Source organism: Neurospora hispaniola, assembly GCF_033458365.1.
Source record: "Neurospora hispaniola strain FGSC 10403 chromosome Unknown B0T23scaffold_2, whole genome shotgun sequence".
In the NCBI taxonomy this organism is placed as follows: domain Eukaryota; kingdom Fungi; phylum Ascomycota; class Sordariomycetes; order Sordariales; family Sordariaceae; genus Neurospora; species Neurospora hispaniola.
The window spans coordinates 4,224,057-4,242,297 of NW_026944407.1; the positions used below are offsets into that span (position 1 = coordinate 4,224,057).

Consider the following 18,241-nt stretch of genomic DNA (forward strand, 5'->3'; position numbering starts at 1 on the left):
TGAATGATTTTGACGTGTCGCTTTGACTGGTGATTGTAGGGGTGGGAAAGTAGTGATAGACGATGGTGTTGCAAATGGAAATGCAGTTAGGACGGAGGCTGGGTTGTGGGGAAATGTACCTGTCATTTCGATTAGTGTACACTACACTACAGTATACTACGCTCTCCACAGCACGGTAGTATTAATAACCCACCAATAGCATCACGTAGACTTTACTCGTCTGGTGCTTTTACCGAAGTGATCTTGCTAGCTCGCCGAGAAGTTTAGTCGCTGCTACCAATCAGTCCCATCGCGTACAGAGCGATCGCCAGCACCAACAGCACACTAGCACGCCGTTATTACCGAGTGTTGATCGCACCGGAGCCTTGGATGGGCGGTTAAAATGACAATAAAAACGTTGCGGAGTAATGAAGCAAGTGACCACACGGACCGCTCCGGAGCCCGGATCGGAATTGACGCTCGCTGAATTGATTCCTCAAGTGATGAAATGGACGAACCATCATGATCAACTAGTGAAGAGGAAAAGCATACATGATCACTTAATATTCATCACATCCCATCCACGTGATGGTTTACCGCTTTTTTCACTCGATGCGGTTTTACTCAATTACAAATCTACCTAAGTATAGCGGTGCTTTACCTCCCACTTGTCGTTACAACCAACCAACCAACAGTGCAGAAAAACCGTTTCATTTCATCCTTTTCATACTATCTTCCAGCATTTTCAACATTTTTCAACTTCCCCTTAACCGCCATGTCACTTTCGCAACTTCTAGTTTCCCGGCTCCCCTATCAATCCAAGACAGTTTGCTCAATCAAACGTGCCTCTGTGGCAAGGGGCAAGCGAAATGTTAGTCTAGTTCCTTTATTTGACATCCACTCAACGGCCCCAAGATGAAGGCCAAGACAAATCGCCAACCGACACCCGCTTCCGGGAAAGCACCAGCACAGCACTCCTTGCCGTTTAACAGTAGGTATCGCGACCCAACAACACAACGCACCTTTGTCACACAGCCTGAACAGCCCGTAGGATCATACCAAGCTGAGTGGCAGCGGCGGTATGGTACTGGAATTGTATAACGGGGGCCATGCAATTTCCCGCTTTGCACCCCGCTCCTACAACGCTCGACCTTTTTGTTCTGTTTTTAGTCCTTTCTTTCAGGCGTAACTCCAGCCCATCAAAGAGACAAGATTGACATGTTATAAAACATTCGTGGCTTGGCGTTTCCATCGCAATTGGCCCTTGTCTTAGGTTGCCATATGCAGCTAGCGAGCTAGCCAGTAAGTAGCGTACAGCACTAATGACTCCCCAACGAATACCGTCCGTTAGTTAGCCGGTTGAACACTTCCACTTGATGCCTGTCCCGCCTCTCTCTTCCCGCCCGCTTCCGTTGACTTGCTACGGTAGATTTAGCCTCGATAGGTTACAGTGGTGAACTCCGCCCCTGTCCTGCCTCGGGCCGGCCTTCTTAGGTGGCCCTCACCTCCAACTGGGCCCCCTGGGCTTCGTGACTTTGTGAGGGTGGAAGCACCGGAGCAGAAAGCAGAACCAAGCAGGAGAGATCTTCATGAGTTCCCGCGTCCGCTTAGAACACAAGGACATTCGAAATTTGTTTTTGATATATAAGAGGTACGACCAAGCTTAGCGCTCTCTTTCTTTTGCCTCGCCAAGTACAAAGTTGTACGGCTCAGCAGCATTAGCAGAAACAACAGCAAAAAGCAGGACACAAAAGAAACAACAACAACAACAACGAACCAACTGCTTTTTGACGAGATCCAACAGAAGCGAACGAGATAACGGTTCCTACAGGGCTAGTTTAGTTCAACTCGCCTGAAGAACCGGAATTTGTTCACATCCCACCCCATCCCACTTCATCAAAAAAAGGGAAAAGTTTGATTGGAGGACATCGACGTCAACGGTCAGCCGGGTTGGTAACGCATTCGGGTATTTTCGAGGGTCAAGAAAGCAGAAACAAGAAAACGAGGTATGTGTACGCCCCTGTTGTTAGTTTCACTGTGTTGGGTCGCACACGTGGAAATTGGTCCTCCCAAACGCCACCCAAGGAACCGGGGACAAGGTCTTGAATGTTTGTCCCTTGCATGGATGGACGGAAGATCCTGACCAACGTTTGAGTTCAGCTTTGATTTAAGTTGTCGTCTTCCTCTTCCTTCTTGTGCCTTTTGATTCTTTTTTCAAGCTTCTCTCAATCAGTCACTCGCTCAGCACTCTGGAAAGGGGTCACATAGATTAACCTCGAGACACCGCATTAGTCCAACTTGTCAGCATTATCAACCTTATCGTCGATTATCACCTCAACCACAATTCAAAATGCGTACCTCAGTAGCTCTTTCACTCCTCGGCGCGGCCGCTACCGGTGTTGCTGCCCAGAAGCCTGTATGTTCTCATCATCATCGACCTCCTGCCTATAGAACGACGTAGAAAGCGTCCCAATACTAACTATGAGGTTGTACCAGCTCCCCACAGCTGCAGCTGTGACCAACAATCCCTCTTGTCTCGTTGCCGAAGCGGTCCTTCCCGAGAACGCCTGGCAAAAGAACGGCTTCCCTAATGGCGGCAACATCAAGGGCAAGGTGGTAGCCAAGTCGGGCGACGGCGGTGTTGGAGTGCAGTTCAATGTTGAAGTGAGCGGCCTGCCTGAGGGTGGCCCTTTCAGTATGATCCCGACATAGTTCACCCCTGCTGGACAGGAAAGAAGGCAACTAACCTTTTCACAGCTTACCACATTCACGCCAAACCCGTCCCCGAGAACGGCAACTGCACAGCAACCGGCGCTCACTTTGACCCTACTGAGCGAGGCGAGGACCCCGTCTGCGACAAGAGTAAGCCCGAGACGTGCCAGATCGGCGATCTGGCCGGCAAGTACGGCGCTATTCCTGCGGGCAATACCACCTTCAGCGCCAGTTACGTTGACAAGTACGCCTCACTCGTTGAGGGTTCGGATGCCTACTTCCTCGACCGCAGCATCGTGTTCCATTTCCCCAACAAGACGAGGATCACCTGCGCCAACTTCAAGATCACCGAGCCGGCTTGCAGTGGTTCTACCACTGGCGTTGCTGCCCCTACCGGATCTGACTCGGCACACACCACCGGAGGCGCGCCCTCACCGTCAGGCACACTACCTGTTGCAGCTGGAGCCAGCCTTAGCGCGAGTTCCATGACCGGAGTAGCGGCTGCCTTACTGGGCGGTGCAATGATGTTGATGCTCTGAGTTGAGACGAAACGTTATCGGGAATGCTTGGGGTCAATGATGGGAAAATAGATATTGCCTAATGGTTCAATTCTGGAAGCATCTCTCAAATGGCCATGTTTTTTTGGGTCACTGGTTAGCGGTCCGATGATTTATTATCTAGGAGTTCAGTTTTATCCTAGGTTAGCGGCGCATGCGAGCTCTTAAGCTACGTACCTGAACACAAACATGTCCCTGATTTCTTTGCATGCACAATGAATGCAAGCAGAAATCACCCCAACAAAAGTACTTGATAATAAAGTTGAACTTGTCAAGCTATCGTCGAAGGTGACCCATGCCAATGCCGTGATGACAGCCTGAGGTTTTGACTGCTGTTGCATGATCAGATGCTGAAAGCGATTATTTCCGATTCGAAATAGACTTTGCGATTGTTAAGTCAGGATCGAGTATTGGAGGGAAAAGAAAGATAGGAGATGGTTGGGAGCGGGGGGTGGGGGGTTCAAGTGATGCCGTCCCAGAATTTCCAGCTGACATCTCCCCCCTTCTCCTATCTGGATGGTGAGAGGTTGGATATATCCACTTTGGTAAAAAGAGCTAAAGAGCCAAAGAGCCCTGGACAACCGTTGTCAGTACTTCTAATGTCCATATAAGATGTCTTGAAGAAAGTACCGAAGCATTCACTTTACCACAGCAGGCTGTGGTGACGGTAGTAGTGTCGGCTTCCCACGCGGGTTGGGTACCTATCATTCCTGTCGACAGCCACACTGCTGTCCTTCGTGTCGATGGTTTGGATGGCTTCCCACACACATCCTGCCAAGCCTTCTCAGCCGTCATAATCGTACGAGATTTAGGGCCACCCGCAATGATCATCCAGACCGTTCCGTGATGGTGATGAAGTGAAGCTGGACCACGGTACGTTATTGGGTCGACCTCTGAGGGTGGTAGCCCGATTGAGGTGCCCGTGAAGTGGTTTACGCAGCTCGCACTGAGGTTCCTTGCCCTGTGTGGTTGAGGTTGCGTCGCCCGACGCGGGGATCTCCCTTTAGGTAGCGACCCCACAAATCCCCCTGACTGCATTAGCACCCCCTAAAGGATCACAGGGGCAGCGTGCCGTAAGCCTTGTAACTGCGTACACTAGGCGGGGCTTTCAGGGGAACACTTAGCGGGGCTCCTATGATCGACCGCTAACGCCGATCAGGGAAATGCGACCTGGCAGGCGGCGCGAACGATGCGATGCAACTGCAACATCATCATCACGATGTCAACACGCGTGTTATCCACGGGTTCATCGATGGGCAGGGATGTATACTGACATGAACGCTCAAGGATAAGAGGCGTCATTCTCCAAGCTTGGCTAATCCAAGAGTGTCAATTACCGCCGCTAATGACCAAATTTTCGGGTCAAGTAGAGGCACCTGCCAGTTCCAAGTTAGGCAGCTCATTAACCGATGGCTAACGATTCGAAGAACAACATAAGATAGGTCCCCTCGGTCAGACTCGGCGTTTTCATTGCTTCTTCATCCGCAACTGCAACTTCATTTCACTTGGCTCTGCTCTTGAGCGCCGGCTTCACGAGGTCGATGTTCCCAAACTCACCAGCCATGTCTTGACGTTTTGGCGTCCTAAATTCTCCGAGCTGTGATCGGTCAATATCCCAGCCAAGTTGCGCTGGCTTGCCTGCCTTTCGCGTCCATGAGTTTTGGCGTTTGACAGCTGGCGATTTGGGAGGAAAGATACCTAGCTATTTTATCGAATCGGAGTTTTCCTGCGCAGATCCATGTTTCAAGCTAGCTCTACAAGACTGACAGGAACTTGGAAGAAACTACCAGAATTCAACTCGTACCTACCTCTGAAAATATTGTTCGCTGAGGCACTCTAAACTTCGAGAAGGCAAGGGCTATATCTAGTCCCTTAAAGTCTCACTCGCTCATCCGGGCACGCAGCACGGCTGGTAACACAAGGAAAAGGTCGGGTCGCAGCTTCCACTTCCGCACATGGAAAGTGCAAGCTTTTCTTGTTGACGACGCCAGCTGATGAAGACGGAACCGGTACCGAAAGGACTCGGGGTGTTCGTTTTCAGCTGACAGGGCCTGACTGACAGCTTTACCAATGGCGATTACAGAAATTCAACTTGAGGGCCTTAGGGTTTGGGTTTTGAAAGAGATCTGCGCAGTTTGCAATGCTTACTTAGCTGAAAAGGAACGCCCCGAATCTTTGCGGAGGCCTGGTGATAACCCGCGCTAACAAAAGCCACCAAAACGCCATCATCTCACCTTGCAGCTGTTAGTTCGATCCTGCAGTCTATCGGGTGGTTCCTTCCTTCTGCCTCACTTCAACTGTGAGTGTGCCATGAAGTGGTGGTCCCAATGGGAAGGAACTGACAATAAAATTTGTCTCACTCTCAGCCTCGAAGTGCTTGTTGCTTCCACATTTTCAAGATTCATGACCTTTGCCAGCCGTCCCGTCTAAGCGCCACTCTGCCTTATCCTTGCTGACAATTTCACTGTTGTGGGAAAGGTATAATCCATGTCACGGAGAGGGTTGCAATCTTCACCAATCATCAAACTTGATCAGCTTTCGCCTCAAGCTGGCAACCTCTGTCATTCTCCAGCCGTGCCATCCCACTTCACATACCACTGTCTACAGCCTCCTCTTGTGTCTCACTTGCCCCTACCCTTCCAAGTGAAGAATGGATGCCTACAACTCTGCGGACATCACACCATTGCGCTTGGGGACATGATCGCCCACGAGATTGTTACATCCTGAACACATTATCACAATTGGCAGAGATAAACTCAATGGCGATCTCCAGTCCCTTGGCCTCAGCCAATTCAACGGTGCGCAATGTCATGTCTATGGTACAATCTAGAGATGCCAACCGTGGGTTGCGACTCGCTTTGTATTTGTCATTCAGTGCTTTGGTGCTAAATCTGGGCAAACTCAGCTGTCTTGTGCTGAGCAACAGCTAGAGATATGAGCGACGATGGTACACTGATAATCCAGCACACCGAGACTCGGTAAACGTTCGGACTCACCCGCGGTCTCATTCAACTCGGCATATCTCGATCTCTAATGAATCAGATACTTCAACGTCATGATCTGCCTACTCCGGCCCTGTCCAGCTGGCTGTGCAGTATAATGCTTATCCGGCTATATTGACTGTCCTCATGAAACCCAACAACAATCGAACCAAGACGGGAACAGGTAACATTAGAGCTGTGTATCAGCTCATGGCCTTTATCACTGCTCGCCGATTGAGGTTGCATCACAAGCCATTCTACCTTCACTCTGCAGACGAGCATCACCTCGCGAGGTGAAGCCCATCCTCCAACTGGCCATTTGTCTTCACAACAGGGACTTGTTGCCACCGCATGTGTTGGCAGTCCATAGCACTCCGAACGATTAGGGCTCATGACGACTTTTTGGATGCCAACATTGGAGACCAACGCTGTTCAGTCTGCCAGTCAACGGGGATAATATCGAGAACCATCCTACGCTAACTCCATCATGTAACCCATCCCACGCCATGGGGCTAAACTGAGACACTTGCGCAAACGGCATCACCTGGTCAAAACTATGTCGAGACTATCTTGTAGCAGGACACATCCGACAGGCAATGGTGCATGAAGCAGACCATCACATGAAGCCGTTGCATTGATTTGGCACCTGAGCCACTCTAGCAATGTAACTCCGCCTTTTCTGCCTCCTACGTGGTATCAACTCATCAAGCGAGTGCTGGGGCAAACAGCTTGAGCGTGGTATAACAGGATCGGTTCAACTTCTTATCAGTGTCAATAGATCGGACGCCGACCCTTTGTGCTATGATTCCATTCACGAACTACCAAGCGTGGAGCGGGATCCTCGCATGTCAAAGTCAATGGGTATGTTTTGAAATTCAAAGATCCAGAAAGGAAACGATCAGCCAGGACAACACTTGAGTGATGAGGCTCTCCACCGCTCATACATCCCATTGTGTAGTGTACTGTGCACTTCCACGCGAACAAGCCAACAAGTTTCTCTCATGTCCCTGTTGATCTTCGCGATGAGCACATGGGTACATCCGAGTGTGTGCACCTGGAAACCGGGGAGCAATATTGACCCACCCTTCTCGACAACACCCTCAGTCCAGATTTCTATTGGTCTTCTTCTAAATATGGTTTTCTGGCACGACATCCGGTAGCACCGAGAAACTCCTTGTATGCTTGGATGTGGGGTCCATTGAGTTCCATTTGCTCTCCGAGAGCAACAGGTCACTGTTCATCGTTTGTGACGCTGTCCTAGCTTCCGAACCTGCTAGCGGTCGACGTTACAGGTTGAGTGACTCCAGCCCTCGAGTCTATCCTCTTTCCCTTCTGATAGGTGCTTCCTCATGATGTTCAGCTTGTCATCTTCATGGCGCTCTCAACATACATTAGTGAGGAAACGTCATGCCGGCTCTCGGAGTGTGATAGCCGAGCCATCGGATCCGGGAAGACACATCCGCACGGGTGTCTCTCGAAACCTAGGGAGATTTCAGATCTAGAGGCCGAGTCGTCTTACAGGAGTATTTAAGACCGTATAGATGCCCTCTTCCATAACACCAAGTGGACATAACTTCCGAATCATCACACCGCGCCATTACCATTGCATTATTCACCATGAGCCGTCTCAACCTTCTCAGCCGTCTTTCCAAGAAAGGACGAGAGCGTCGTGATGTTACTACAATGAGTGATAGCACTAGAAAATCACCACAAGAGAAGACATCCTCCGAATATCCAGCTTTGAGCTCCATCAACTGTAAGAGCATGTTCAACCTAGCTACATTTCCCCACATTGCTTCACTTACCCTCTGCAATTTCAGAAATCAAGCATGTCAATTTGAGCTAATCTGAGCTGACATCTGGCGTACAGTCCCATTCTCGGGCAACAAGCGCCTTATTTCAACCGAGTCACCGTACAACAAGCCAGTGGAGATGATACGCAAAGAAGAGTATTCTCACATGAACAGTGGTAAGTCCGGAAGCTCCTGAACATTCTCCTTCTCTACAACTGTCCCTTCTTGTTGTTCTTAGCTTCAATCTAACGGTGACTAGGAATCTACCTTGATCACAGTGGAACTACCATCTACGCCCAATCGACCATCAAGCGTTTCGCTGACAAGATGCGCGCTAACCTCTACGGTAACCCCCATTCTGCCAACGAGCCTGCCAAGTTCTCCGGTGAAATGGTTGACTCGGTACGCGAAAAAACCCTCCGTTTCCTCGGCGCTGACCCACGCCACTTTGACCTCGTTTTCGTCGCCAACGCCACCGCGGCCATCAAGCTCGTGGCAGACTGCTTCCGTGACCTCGCTGAGCAGACCCGTGCCGGCTCCTTCTGGTACGGCTATCATCGTGATGCACACACCAGTCTTGTTGGCGTGCGCGAGTTGACCAAGGGACCACTTAGCCACAAGTGCTTTGAGAGTGACGCCGAAGTCGAGGAGTGGATCGAGGGAAGGAATACCTTTGATCAGCAGCCCGGTGGTCTTGCTCTCTTTGCATACCCCGGGCAAAGTAACCTTACGGGGCGCAAACTTCCGCTCACATGGACAGGGAGGATCCGACACGACAGAACGAAGAGGCTACGCAATACCTACACCCTTCTGGATGCTGCAGCGCTGGCAATGACCAGTCCCATGTCATACGTCTTCGAAGACCCTGACACCGCACCTGACTTTACTTGCGTGTCGTTCTACAAGATCTTTGGTTTTCCGGACGTGGGCGGGCTCATTGTCCGTAAAGACTCCGGCCATATCCTAGCACTGAGAAAATACTTTGGCGGAGGCACCGTCAGTCTGGTTAGCACCATTGGAAGCGCATGGCATGTAAGCAAGGGGTTGGAGGCCTACAGCCATGACGATGCGAGCGAGCACGTCGGCGGTCTACATGAGGGTTTGGAAGATGGGACGCTACCCTTTCACAGCATTTTGGCATTGGGCGAGGCAATTGATGTTCACAAAGAGCTGTTTGGAAGCATGGAGAATGTTTCTGCCCATACGTCGATGTTGGTAAAGAAACTGTATCAAGGGATGAAAGCGATGCGGTATGAAAATGGACAACAGCTTTGCAAGGTCTATCATTCGGGCGATGAAGACATATGGGAGAAAGGGGAGGGGGATAAGGTGTACGGCGACGCGAGGGTGCAGGGCGCCACGATAGCCTTCAACGTGTTTAGGGAGGACGGAACGTATGAGAGCTATGTGATGGTGGAGAAGATGGCAAATGATGGGGGGATTTATGTGAGATCAGGTGGTAAGTTTGTCTTTATCGGCCCGGCCTCCCTTGCATATACGCTGAGATATACTAACACTAAGTTTCTATACAGGAGTTTGCAACCCTGGAGGAGTCTTCACGGCTCTTCAGTACGAGCCGTGGCAACTGAACAGGGCCAAGTCCGCGGGTCATCATTGCGGTTCTAACGGGTTGAGCGTCATTAATGAGCTTCCTACGGGGTAAGTCCACTCTGTTATTTCTAAATCTTCATGCCCTTAGTTCCTTCCCCTTCCTCTCTTCCCCTTCTCTCTTCCCCTTTTCCCTAGTCGCATTTTCTGCCTCAATCCTTTCATTCCTTTTACCCCGTTATCAGGAAACATCGCACCAAGCCCAGCTAACACCTCCCTCCCTCCCAGTGTCGTCCGAGCAAGTCTAGGTGCAATGAGTACCGCCCAAGACGTCAACGCCTTTCTCGATTTCCTCAAGAAGAACTTCCTCGAGAAGGGCCTTCCCACACTGAAATCCAACATCAAGAGAAAGAGACAACAAGCACAGAACTTGCTCGACAGCCTCTCTTCTGCAGCTATGGTAACAGCAACTGTGACTGCAGATGGTGGAACAGAGACAGGGATAGGGACATCTAGTGTCATCTTGCCGCCGTCGCCTACTCCTACTTCCGTTGGGGAGGAAGGAGCAGCAACGATGAAGCCGAAGGTATTGGAGAGGGTCGGTAGTGCTATTTCTATCTAAGGGGTAAGAAGTTCTTTCAAAAGACGGATATGCCGATTGGTGTTAATGCAATGGTAGGTAGGCAGACGCTGGTTGGGATTTTGATATTGGTGTTGGGATCAGGCTCAGGAGCAGGCTCAGTCCTGTTTTGCTTGGGAGTTCTTTCCTTTCAGTTGTTGTTTTGATTTTTTTTTTGTTCATGATTTTCCTTTTGCCTCTGACGCTGCCGTTATACTTATGTGTCATTCAACTGAATACATTTGTGCCTTTTGCAGTCGCGCATTACCGGATCGTGATTGAGCAGTGGCAGAATTGGTAACACCTAGCTTGCGTGGTATTATTATGGTCGAGTGTGCCATCAGCGGTACTGGCAAAAAAAAAAAATAAAAATAAAAAATAAAAAAAAGAAAAAAAAAACCTGCAGATCCTGTGTCGATGTTGATTCCAGTGTTTATGGTGGCGATAATCGATGTCTTCTCTTTCGGGATATGCAGAGTAGAACAGAGATGTGTCCACTCGTCAGGACTGAAATCGTCTTCTTCCCCTTGCCACGGGTAGGTCTTGTATCTATCCATACCATAGCGGAAAAATATCTAAGGACGGCGTTTGGCCAAGATAGGGAGTTCTTTCAAGATCAAGCATCTATTCTAGATAACCGGTTTGGGTCAGGTGCTTCAGGGAGACTTCTGATTGATCAAAATCCTTGGCCCTGGTTAGTCTCCTTCTCCAAGCTTTCCGGCCGAACGACTTTCACCAAGTGACGATTGCTCTTTCCCATCCAAGGTCTGCCTTCGATGTCTTTCTTGCCGTCACCGGTAGTTGAAGAAAAAATAGTACAAAAGGTAAACATCCATTATCAGTAAAATCGTATTGTTGGTGGCATTAGGTCATCTACTAATGATAGAGTGTCCACACCGTCAAGATGTCTTGTGTCATTACCGCTGGTGGGTTAGTGCTGCAGGTGGCAGTATATAGTTACGAGATTCGAAAATTAATAGCAACAACTGGTCCGATGGTGTAGTTGGTTATCACGTCAGTCTAACACACTGAAGGTCCCCAGATCGAGCCTGGGTCGGATCATTTCATTTTGCTCTTTTGTTCTCCATTGGAACTCGGTGCTTTGCATATCGAAGCCCTTTTGTTTGTTTATTCTTTTTTTTTTTTTTTTTTTTTTTTTTTTTTTTTTTTTTTTGCTTTCCTTACGTCATGCTGGACTTCATTATTTTTACAGTAAGCTTCTTGAAATGGCACCTGAAATTTGAAGTCACCGTAAGCACCGAGTTCGTTGTTAGTGTCTTTGCGGCCTGACCATGACTCTTGTCGATTATTGACGAGCCATATACACCACATATACCGAGTTCCGTACCAAGCTTTACCCCTTTATATTCCGCGAATGACCCTTTCCGATATCCCCATTCATAGAAAACCACGCCAAATGCCTTTTGCTTTTCTCTACCCAGATTCGCCAAAATTTCATACAACCAAAATGGAGAAATCGCTTAGTGAGCACCACCACGACCACCAGTAGCACCAATGGCCAAAGCCTTGAGAACCTCAGGCTGCATCTGGGGCAGAGGACGACCTCTTTCGGTGGGCTTAGGAACATAGTTGATCTCAGAGAGGTAAGCAAGGAACTTGCCAACCTCCTCCCTGCCGATACCGCTACCAGTGGAGTCATCAACGCCAGTCCACTTGTCGGCATCGGCCTTCAGAACAGCCACGGCGTTCCTGTCGTCCATCTCAGGGGCGCGAGTGTTGGCGGGAAGGTCGTTCATGCAGAAGTGGTAAAGGGGCATGAGAGCGTGCTGCTCCTGATCCTTCACCAAGGAACCGGCAGAAACAAACTTTTCCAGCTCGGCCTTCCACTCCTCGTAGCTAGTCTCGGGAGTCTTGTAGCCGTAGTACTCCAAGATGGCGAGGTACTCGTTCATGCGGAGACGAGGATGGGCGGTGACGTGGATGACGTGCACGCCGCTGGGAATGGGGTTGAGGGCGGCAGCCACAACGGTGCGGGCGACGTGGTTGACGGGAACGGCGTTGACGGTGTTGACAATGTGGGGGCGCGAGGAAATCTGAATGCAGCCCTTGAGCATGCGGACCAAGAAATCATCGACATTGCAGACACCGGTGTTGGCATCACCCAAGATGTAGCCAGGGCGGACAACGGAACCCAAGAGACCACGCTTGCCGGCTTCGCGGACAAGCTGCTCGGAGACCCACTTGGTCTGACCGTAGCCAGTTCCAAGACCAGTGCGGCTGCCCTCCATATCGTCGGACTCCATGATGGCACCCCGTCCGGTACTCGTCTGCTTGTCAGACAGGTCGAAGTAGTAGTCCGTGTCGAGGACACTGGTGGAGCTGACAAAGCAGAAGGCCTTAGGCTTGCCCTCGTTGCAAAGCTTCATGGCGTCAACGGTGGACAAGACGTTGGCGGCCATCATGTCATGGTAGCGCTTGACCCAGTGAACAGTGGCGCCGTTGTGAATAACAACATCCACCTTCTGAGCAAGATCCGCCCAATCGGCATCATCAATGCCAAGGTTGGGCTTCGCCAAGTCACCGACGACGGTGCTGAGTCTTCCAGTCCACTCATCATTCCAGAGGCCGTAACCCTGGAGAGAGCGACGGAGACGCTCGAGCGCCGCCGTAGAGTCCTTGACACCACGAACGTGGGCAATCAGCTTGACGGTGCGGGCCGTGCGGTCAAGGACGTCCTTGACCAGGTAGGAGCCGAGGAATCCAGTCGCACCAGTGAGGAAGACGGTCAATTCCTCAGAGCCAAGAGCCGCGGGATCGGCCGAGAGATACTTCTCAGGAAGCTGAGCCAAAAGCTCGTCCAGAGACTTGGCGTACTCATCCTGACCAGCCTCGGCAGTGACGCCGCTGGTCTCCTCTCCGAGGAGCTTGTCTACTTGGGCACAGAACCCAGCGAGGCTAGGGTGCTCATAGAGAATGTTGATAGACACATCCCTGCCAATCGCCTTACGAATGTTCAGGAGGAACTGTTGAGCCAACAAACTGTGACCACCCAGGTCGAAGAAAGAGTTCTCACGCTTGATGGTCTGGGGGTTAAGACCGAGAATCACATCAGCCCAGAGCTGGGCCACGGTGCGCTCGGTCTCGGTAAGCGACTCCCAGTTCTTGAGGTCCTCCTCGGAGGCATCCTCAACCCGCTCAGCCACATCGGGGAAGGGAAGGTTAGGCTTGTCAACCTTGCCGTTGGGGTTCAGAGGCATCTTCTTGAGGACGACGTAAATGGTGGGGACAGCGTAGGTAGGCAGACGAGCACCCAGGTGATCGCGGATCTCGGCCTGCATGCGCCTGTACTTCTTGAGGTAAACGGTTACGGGACCCATCTCAACACCCTCGTCCTCGACGTCAGCGAGGCCACGGACCTCGAGCCACTTGAGCCATTCCTTGTGCTCAGGGACGATGTAGCTGACAAGAGTCGCCTCCTCGTTACGATCTCTCCGCACAAGAGTCTTGCAGTCACGGATAAGAGGGCTTTGGCTCAAGTTGCTGTCAATGTCGTTGAGCTCGATACGGAAACCACGGATCTTGACCTGATCATCAGCGCGGCCGACACATTCGACATCTCCAGACTCAAGGTAGCGTCCAAGATCGCCAGTGCGGTAGAGTCTGTCTCTGGGACCCTTGTAGTACTTCCTCCATGGCTCGTTCTTGTTGAGCTTGGCATCCGCCTCAACCCACTTGTTGTTGTCGACAAACCAGTTGTTCAGGAACTTCTGCTCGTTGAGAGCTGGGTCGCCGAGGTATCCTTCGGCAAGACCGGCAGCACGAACGTAGATCTCTCCAACCTCGCCAACCTGGCACTGCTGCTCACGGTTCTCCCGGTTGACGACCAGGAGCTGGACGTTTTGCATGCCCGTGCCCGCAGGGACGGTGTCCTTGAGCTCTCTTTCGAGGAAGTCAGGGTCCCTGTTGCGGCTGGGGATCTCGAAGTAACTGACGGCACGCTGGGTCTCGGTAGTGCCGTACATGTTGATGATGTTGGCATTCTCAGCCAAGCGTCTCAATGCGCGGCAATCACGGGTGGTCAAAACGTCGCCGACGAAGAAGACATGCTCCAGGCTGGGGAACTCAGCGGAAGCGCCGCCCACAAGAATCTGACCCATTGCGGGAGTCAGATGGGTGACAGTGGGCTTGTGCTCCCTCATCCACTCGGCAAGCTTCTCATGCTGGATATCCTCACGGGATGGGACAAGAAGCTGGGCGCCAAGGAAGAGAGGGGTGAAGATATCGCGCTGTACTGGGTCGTGGGCAATGCCGGAAAGGAGGGTGTATCTGCTCTCGGAGGAGAGGTTGAAACGCTCGGCCATCCAGCCGAAATACTTGACCAGACTATAGTGACGACCGAGGACACCCTTGGGGCGACCCTCACTTCCGGAAGTGAAGGATAGTGTGGGGTTCGAGTCGGGACCGACGATGACATCGGGAGGCGCGGATGCCAATTGCCTTACTTCGGCAAAGATGTCCTTGCCATCGACCTCACCACCGTAGAGGAAACCGTCGTCGCGGAGGCGCAGATCTGGTACGTCGGTCTTGAGCTTGAGCTCGTCGTCAATGTACTTCTGGACCAAGGGGGCCAATGGGCCGTTCTCGTCTGTGGCACGGCCAATTCGTAGGAGCGCACTGGGCTGGGAGACCTCGAGGTAGATCTGCTGTCTTGCCGGAGGATAGGCAGGATCGAGGACTGTCATGGTCGCGCCAGAAGCCTATATATGCAAGGCACAAAGTTAGACAGGACTGCGGCTGGCGCCATGGTATCACAGAGGCAGTGTTACATACCAGAATACCCATAAGGGCCACCACCAAGTCGACGGACCGATGGGCCCAAATCATGACGACATCGCCATTGGTGATGCCGGCCTTGTGCAGATACCAGGCTAGCGTGTTGGATGCTTCATAGATCTGGCGGTACGTGAAACGTCTCTCTGGTGTTGTGGAGGTCTTGGTCTCGACGACGCATGTCCTTTCGGGGTGTGCCTCGGCGTTGCGTCTGAAGTGCTCCTGGATGGAACCGACATACCCGGACCAGTCGAGGTCGATTGTGGGATCGGGTAATACAGACGCCATTGTGATTGTGTTTTGTGTGCGTGTCCGATCTGCGTTAGGAGCCAAGACGAGACCGAGAAGAGTTTTAAAAGTGCCAATTGGTAGAGTTTCTTGGAGAGAGGTAGCGCAAGAAAAGCGCCGACTTCGCGATATTTTATTTTCTGGACGACTGACGCCAAAGGGTGAATCAGAGGGCCTAAAAGTTTAGCGGGCTGGCTAATGTGACAGTGTGGGGCCATCGAAAATCGAGGCCTGCACGACGGGCGGGAGCCAGTTAAAACCTCGCTCGGGTTCGCTAAAGCTTGGCCAAGAATCATCACTTTGAATCACGACAACGAATGTTCAAAACCGCCTTTCTCGAAGCGCCAAATTCGCATTCACACGTGGGGGTCTTTCATCGGCCCCTACAACTCAGGAACTGACCCCAACTAATCCTGATTTTTGATTTTGACCGGAGGTGGCTTGTATAAAGTTTTATTCCACACAGTCGTGCTGGGCAACGATACAACAGTGGCGCTAGCCGCCTCAAAGTTTGGTTACTTCAGTTCCAAGTGTGACTCAATTGTGCAACTTTGTTTGACTTGAAATGCTCCACGACTCCGACGTCGGCTGGGGGATGCTAACACAGTCATCATCCGGTCCAGAGCTCCAATCATAGCTCCACAGCGAGCATTATTGTGGGGATGTAGTGGAGTCAGTCCAGTGAGCCCCTCCCCCACAACTTTAAACATCGAGCCTCGAGCTTTTCTCTTGGCAACAGCTTCCATTTAGGGGACCCTGCCTCGCATGGCCAGCCATATCTTCTCGGGGATAGGTTCGTTGTTGTGCTTGAAATGGCTTCAAACTCGATTTTGTTCTCTGGAATGAGTCAGAATGGTGAATATCATGAAGCAAAACCCGACAGACGAGAAACAGCCATCAACATTTGGCACACATGCACCAGATAGTTCCCTCAACCCAACACAATCAAATGACTTCCATCCTGATGATTTCTGCGATGGACTCACTATGTACATTGCGCCATGTTGAGCATCTTCACCCGATTTAACGGGTTGAATCACCAGAAGCGAACTGGGTTCAGGCATCAACTGAATAACCTCTACGCTCCACTGCCCGCTGTATCCTGTTTCCCTAGTAGGAGCTGTCGTTTTGTATTTCAAGGCTTATTAAGCATGTCGAACAGTTTTTGACGTATGGTTTCATACAACGTTATCTTGCTGATTTGATGAAGCATTTCACCCGAGTCATGATTCTATCCGAGACCTCATGCGCGTAGCGACACACGCTCTACCCACGGCGCCTCTTCACTTTCATGCATGACTTTCTTTGACCTTGTTTCTATTTTGGCATAAAATGCCGGAGGGCTGTTCTGCCACCCTTGAAAACGTGTAATCATTTACCTGCTACGTAAATCAGTAAGCTGGAGGCTCCTCCCCTCCATTTTGCCTCTCACATTGAGGCGTCGGTATGCCGGTCGCTCCCCAGACGTAATTGTCGAGTACGTGTGGGAATGAACCAGATTCGAATGAGTCTTAGTGGTAGCTCGTTGACGACCTCACAATCCTGACAACTGGGGCTTCTGATCACGCGGGTACATTCATGATCATCGATGGCTAATAACTAGACACGCTAGGTAAGATGGGAAGAGCGTAACTGGCTTGCCTGACTCTGAAGTCTCTTGGGGGCTCTTCTTTTCAAAGCCAACACGTCGTGTGCTATAATCTTCTCTACTAGCTTTTTTTCCAGATCGCTCCTTATTAGTAGTACTGCCCATATCTATAGCGAAGCGTGTCTTGATTGCCTCTTTCTATTTGGATATAACATGAGGGTACTCGTCATTCTTGTCAGGCGTCGAATGATGAAGCATAACGGTGCCCGTTTCTGCATCTGCAGTAAGATACGAATGGAACTTGAGGGGGCCATTGAGCAACAGCAGTATTGCATTGCGTCACTTCTTTGGTTCGGACTTCATGAACGTTTTGCTGCCAAGTCCAGATAGCCAAACGCAACAAGAAGAGAGGTAGGATGGTAGGCTCTTGTTGATAAGATCCAATAGCTAAGCAACTCTTGTGACGATTGTGCTCATAGACTATGAAACAGTTACTAGAGCCATCGGCAAAGAGATAATGTTTGAGATGACATCCACAGCTTCACGTTAGAAACGGGCACCAAACTCTTAACAAACAGTATCCAATGGCAAATATTTGACATGATGAATTTCCATCATGATAACCTCAACAAAGACCCAAGACTAAGTGACCGGTTGATCACCTCTGTCTCAGATCGTGCTTGACAAAACAAAAGCTTGCACACTGACCTGGCCAGTTAGCGTCCATCAAGCTCCTGCTCTACGGTCTATAGCTTGACGAGAGTGAGATGAGACGACCTCCTCAAAGCTTAGACATTGTGAACAAAGTCTAAACATCGTCCGAAACAGTGACCGCTGCACCATGCCCTTAGGCCCAAAAAGGCTTAGCCCGCGGGACGGTCCGCTGTGGAGTCCATCGATTGACGGCAAAAGTTGGGACCCACCTGCGCACTCTACATACACTAGGAACCGCAGGTTTTGGCGTACTACAGTACCTACATGGACTGAGAGCTCAAGCTTGACATCAGATCGAATTGATCCAGAAATTGAATGACTTAGATTATCAGGGAACAGTACACCTAGGAGTTCAAGGTGGCTGTACCTCAGATTTATGATCAACGGTCGGAAGGGCCCTGGACTTGTTCCCTTGCTTAGCAGAGACTTGTATATGCCTTGCAAGCTTTCCTTCTTGTTCCTTCTATCTGATATGAACTCAACCTACGTCGTCGGTGAGGCACGCATGTAAATGTGAATTATGTACTTAGTTGCATCTGCCATACGCGCATGTGATGATGCTTTTTACAGTTGCCGCTCAAGATGGCATGTACAAGCGTGCTTGTGCATAAAGCTTTACCGTACCAAAAAGGACAAAGACTGAGCGAGCAGTAAAGCATTGTTATGCGTAC

General features: G+C 50.7%; 4 protein-coding genes and 1 non-coding gene across 5 annotated transcripts; 3 read left to right on the plus strand and 2 right to left on the minus strand.

The window, feature by feature from the left end:
• Positions 1-2,329: 2,329 nt before the first annotated feature.
• Positions 2,330-3,230, plus strand: B0T23DRAFT_310358 (superoxide dismutase; the record flags this gene model as incomplete). The annotated part of the gene is made up of 3 exons (XM_062834583.1): positions 2,330-2,395; positions 2,476-2,674; positions 2,737-3,230. 3 exons carry the CDS (start codon positions 2,330-2,332, stop codon positions 3,228-3,230), a joined length of 759 nt encoding a protein of 252 aa, XP_062696031.1.
• A 504-nt stretch (positions 3,231-3,734) lies between these two features.
• Positions 3,735-4,150, minus strand: B0T23DRAFT_375136 (uncharacterized protein). The gene is made up of 2 exons (XM_062836883.1): positions 3,896-4,150; positions 3,735-3,821 (listed from the first exon to the last, which is right to left on the minus strand). Exons 1-2 carry the CDS (start codon positions 4,077-4,079, stop codon positions 3,757-3,759), a joined length of 249 nt encoding a protein of 82 aa, XP_062696032.1. The 5' UTR covers positions 4,080-4,150; the 3' UTR covers positions 3,735-3,756.
• Positions 4,151-7,614: 3,464 nt separating this feature from the next.
• On the plus strand, positions 7,615-10,303 carry B0T23DRAFT_93519 (PLP-dependent transferase). The gene is made up of 5 exons (XM_062842003.1): positions 7,615-7,985; positions 8,100-8,198; positions 8,282-9,481; positions 9,555-9,681; positions 9,859-10,303. Exons 1-5 carry the CDS (start codon positions 7,847-7,849, stop codon positions 10,190-10,192), a joined length of 1,899 nt encoding a protein of 632 aa, XP_062696033.1. The 5' UTR covers positions 7,615-7,846; the 3' UTR covers positions 10,193-10,303.
• Positions 10,304-11,177: 874 nt separating this feature from the next.
• On the plus strand, positions 11,178-11,251 carry B0T23DRAFT_t90. Its single transcript has one exon. It is a non-coding gene; the product is annotated as a tRNA-Val (tRNA).
• A 112-nt stretch (positions 11,252-11,363) lies between these two features.
• B0T23DRAFT_334001 (putative alpha-aminoadipate reductase large subunit) lies at positions 11,364-15,406 on the minus strand. The gene is made up of 2 exons (XM_062835774.1): positions 14,981-15,406; positions 11,364-14,907 (listed from the first exon to the last, which is right to left on the minus strand). The coding sequence occupies exons 1-2, from the start codon at positions 15,266-15,268 to the stop codon at positions 11,671-11,673; spliced, it is 3,525 nt and encodes a 1,174-aa protein (XP_062696034.1). The 5' UTR covers positions 15,269-15,406; the 3' UTR covers positions 11,364-11,670.
• Positions 15,407-18,241: the final 2,835 nt, after the last annotated feature.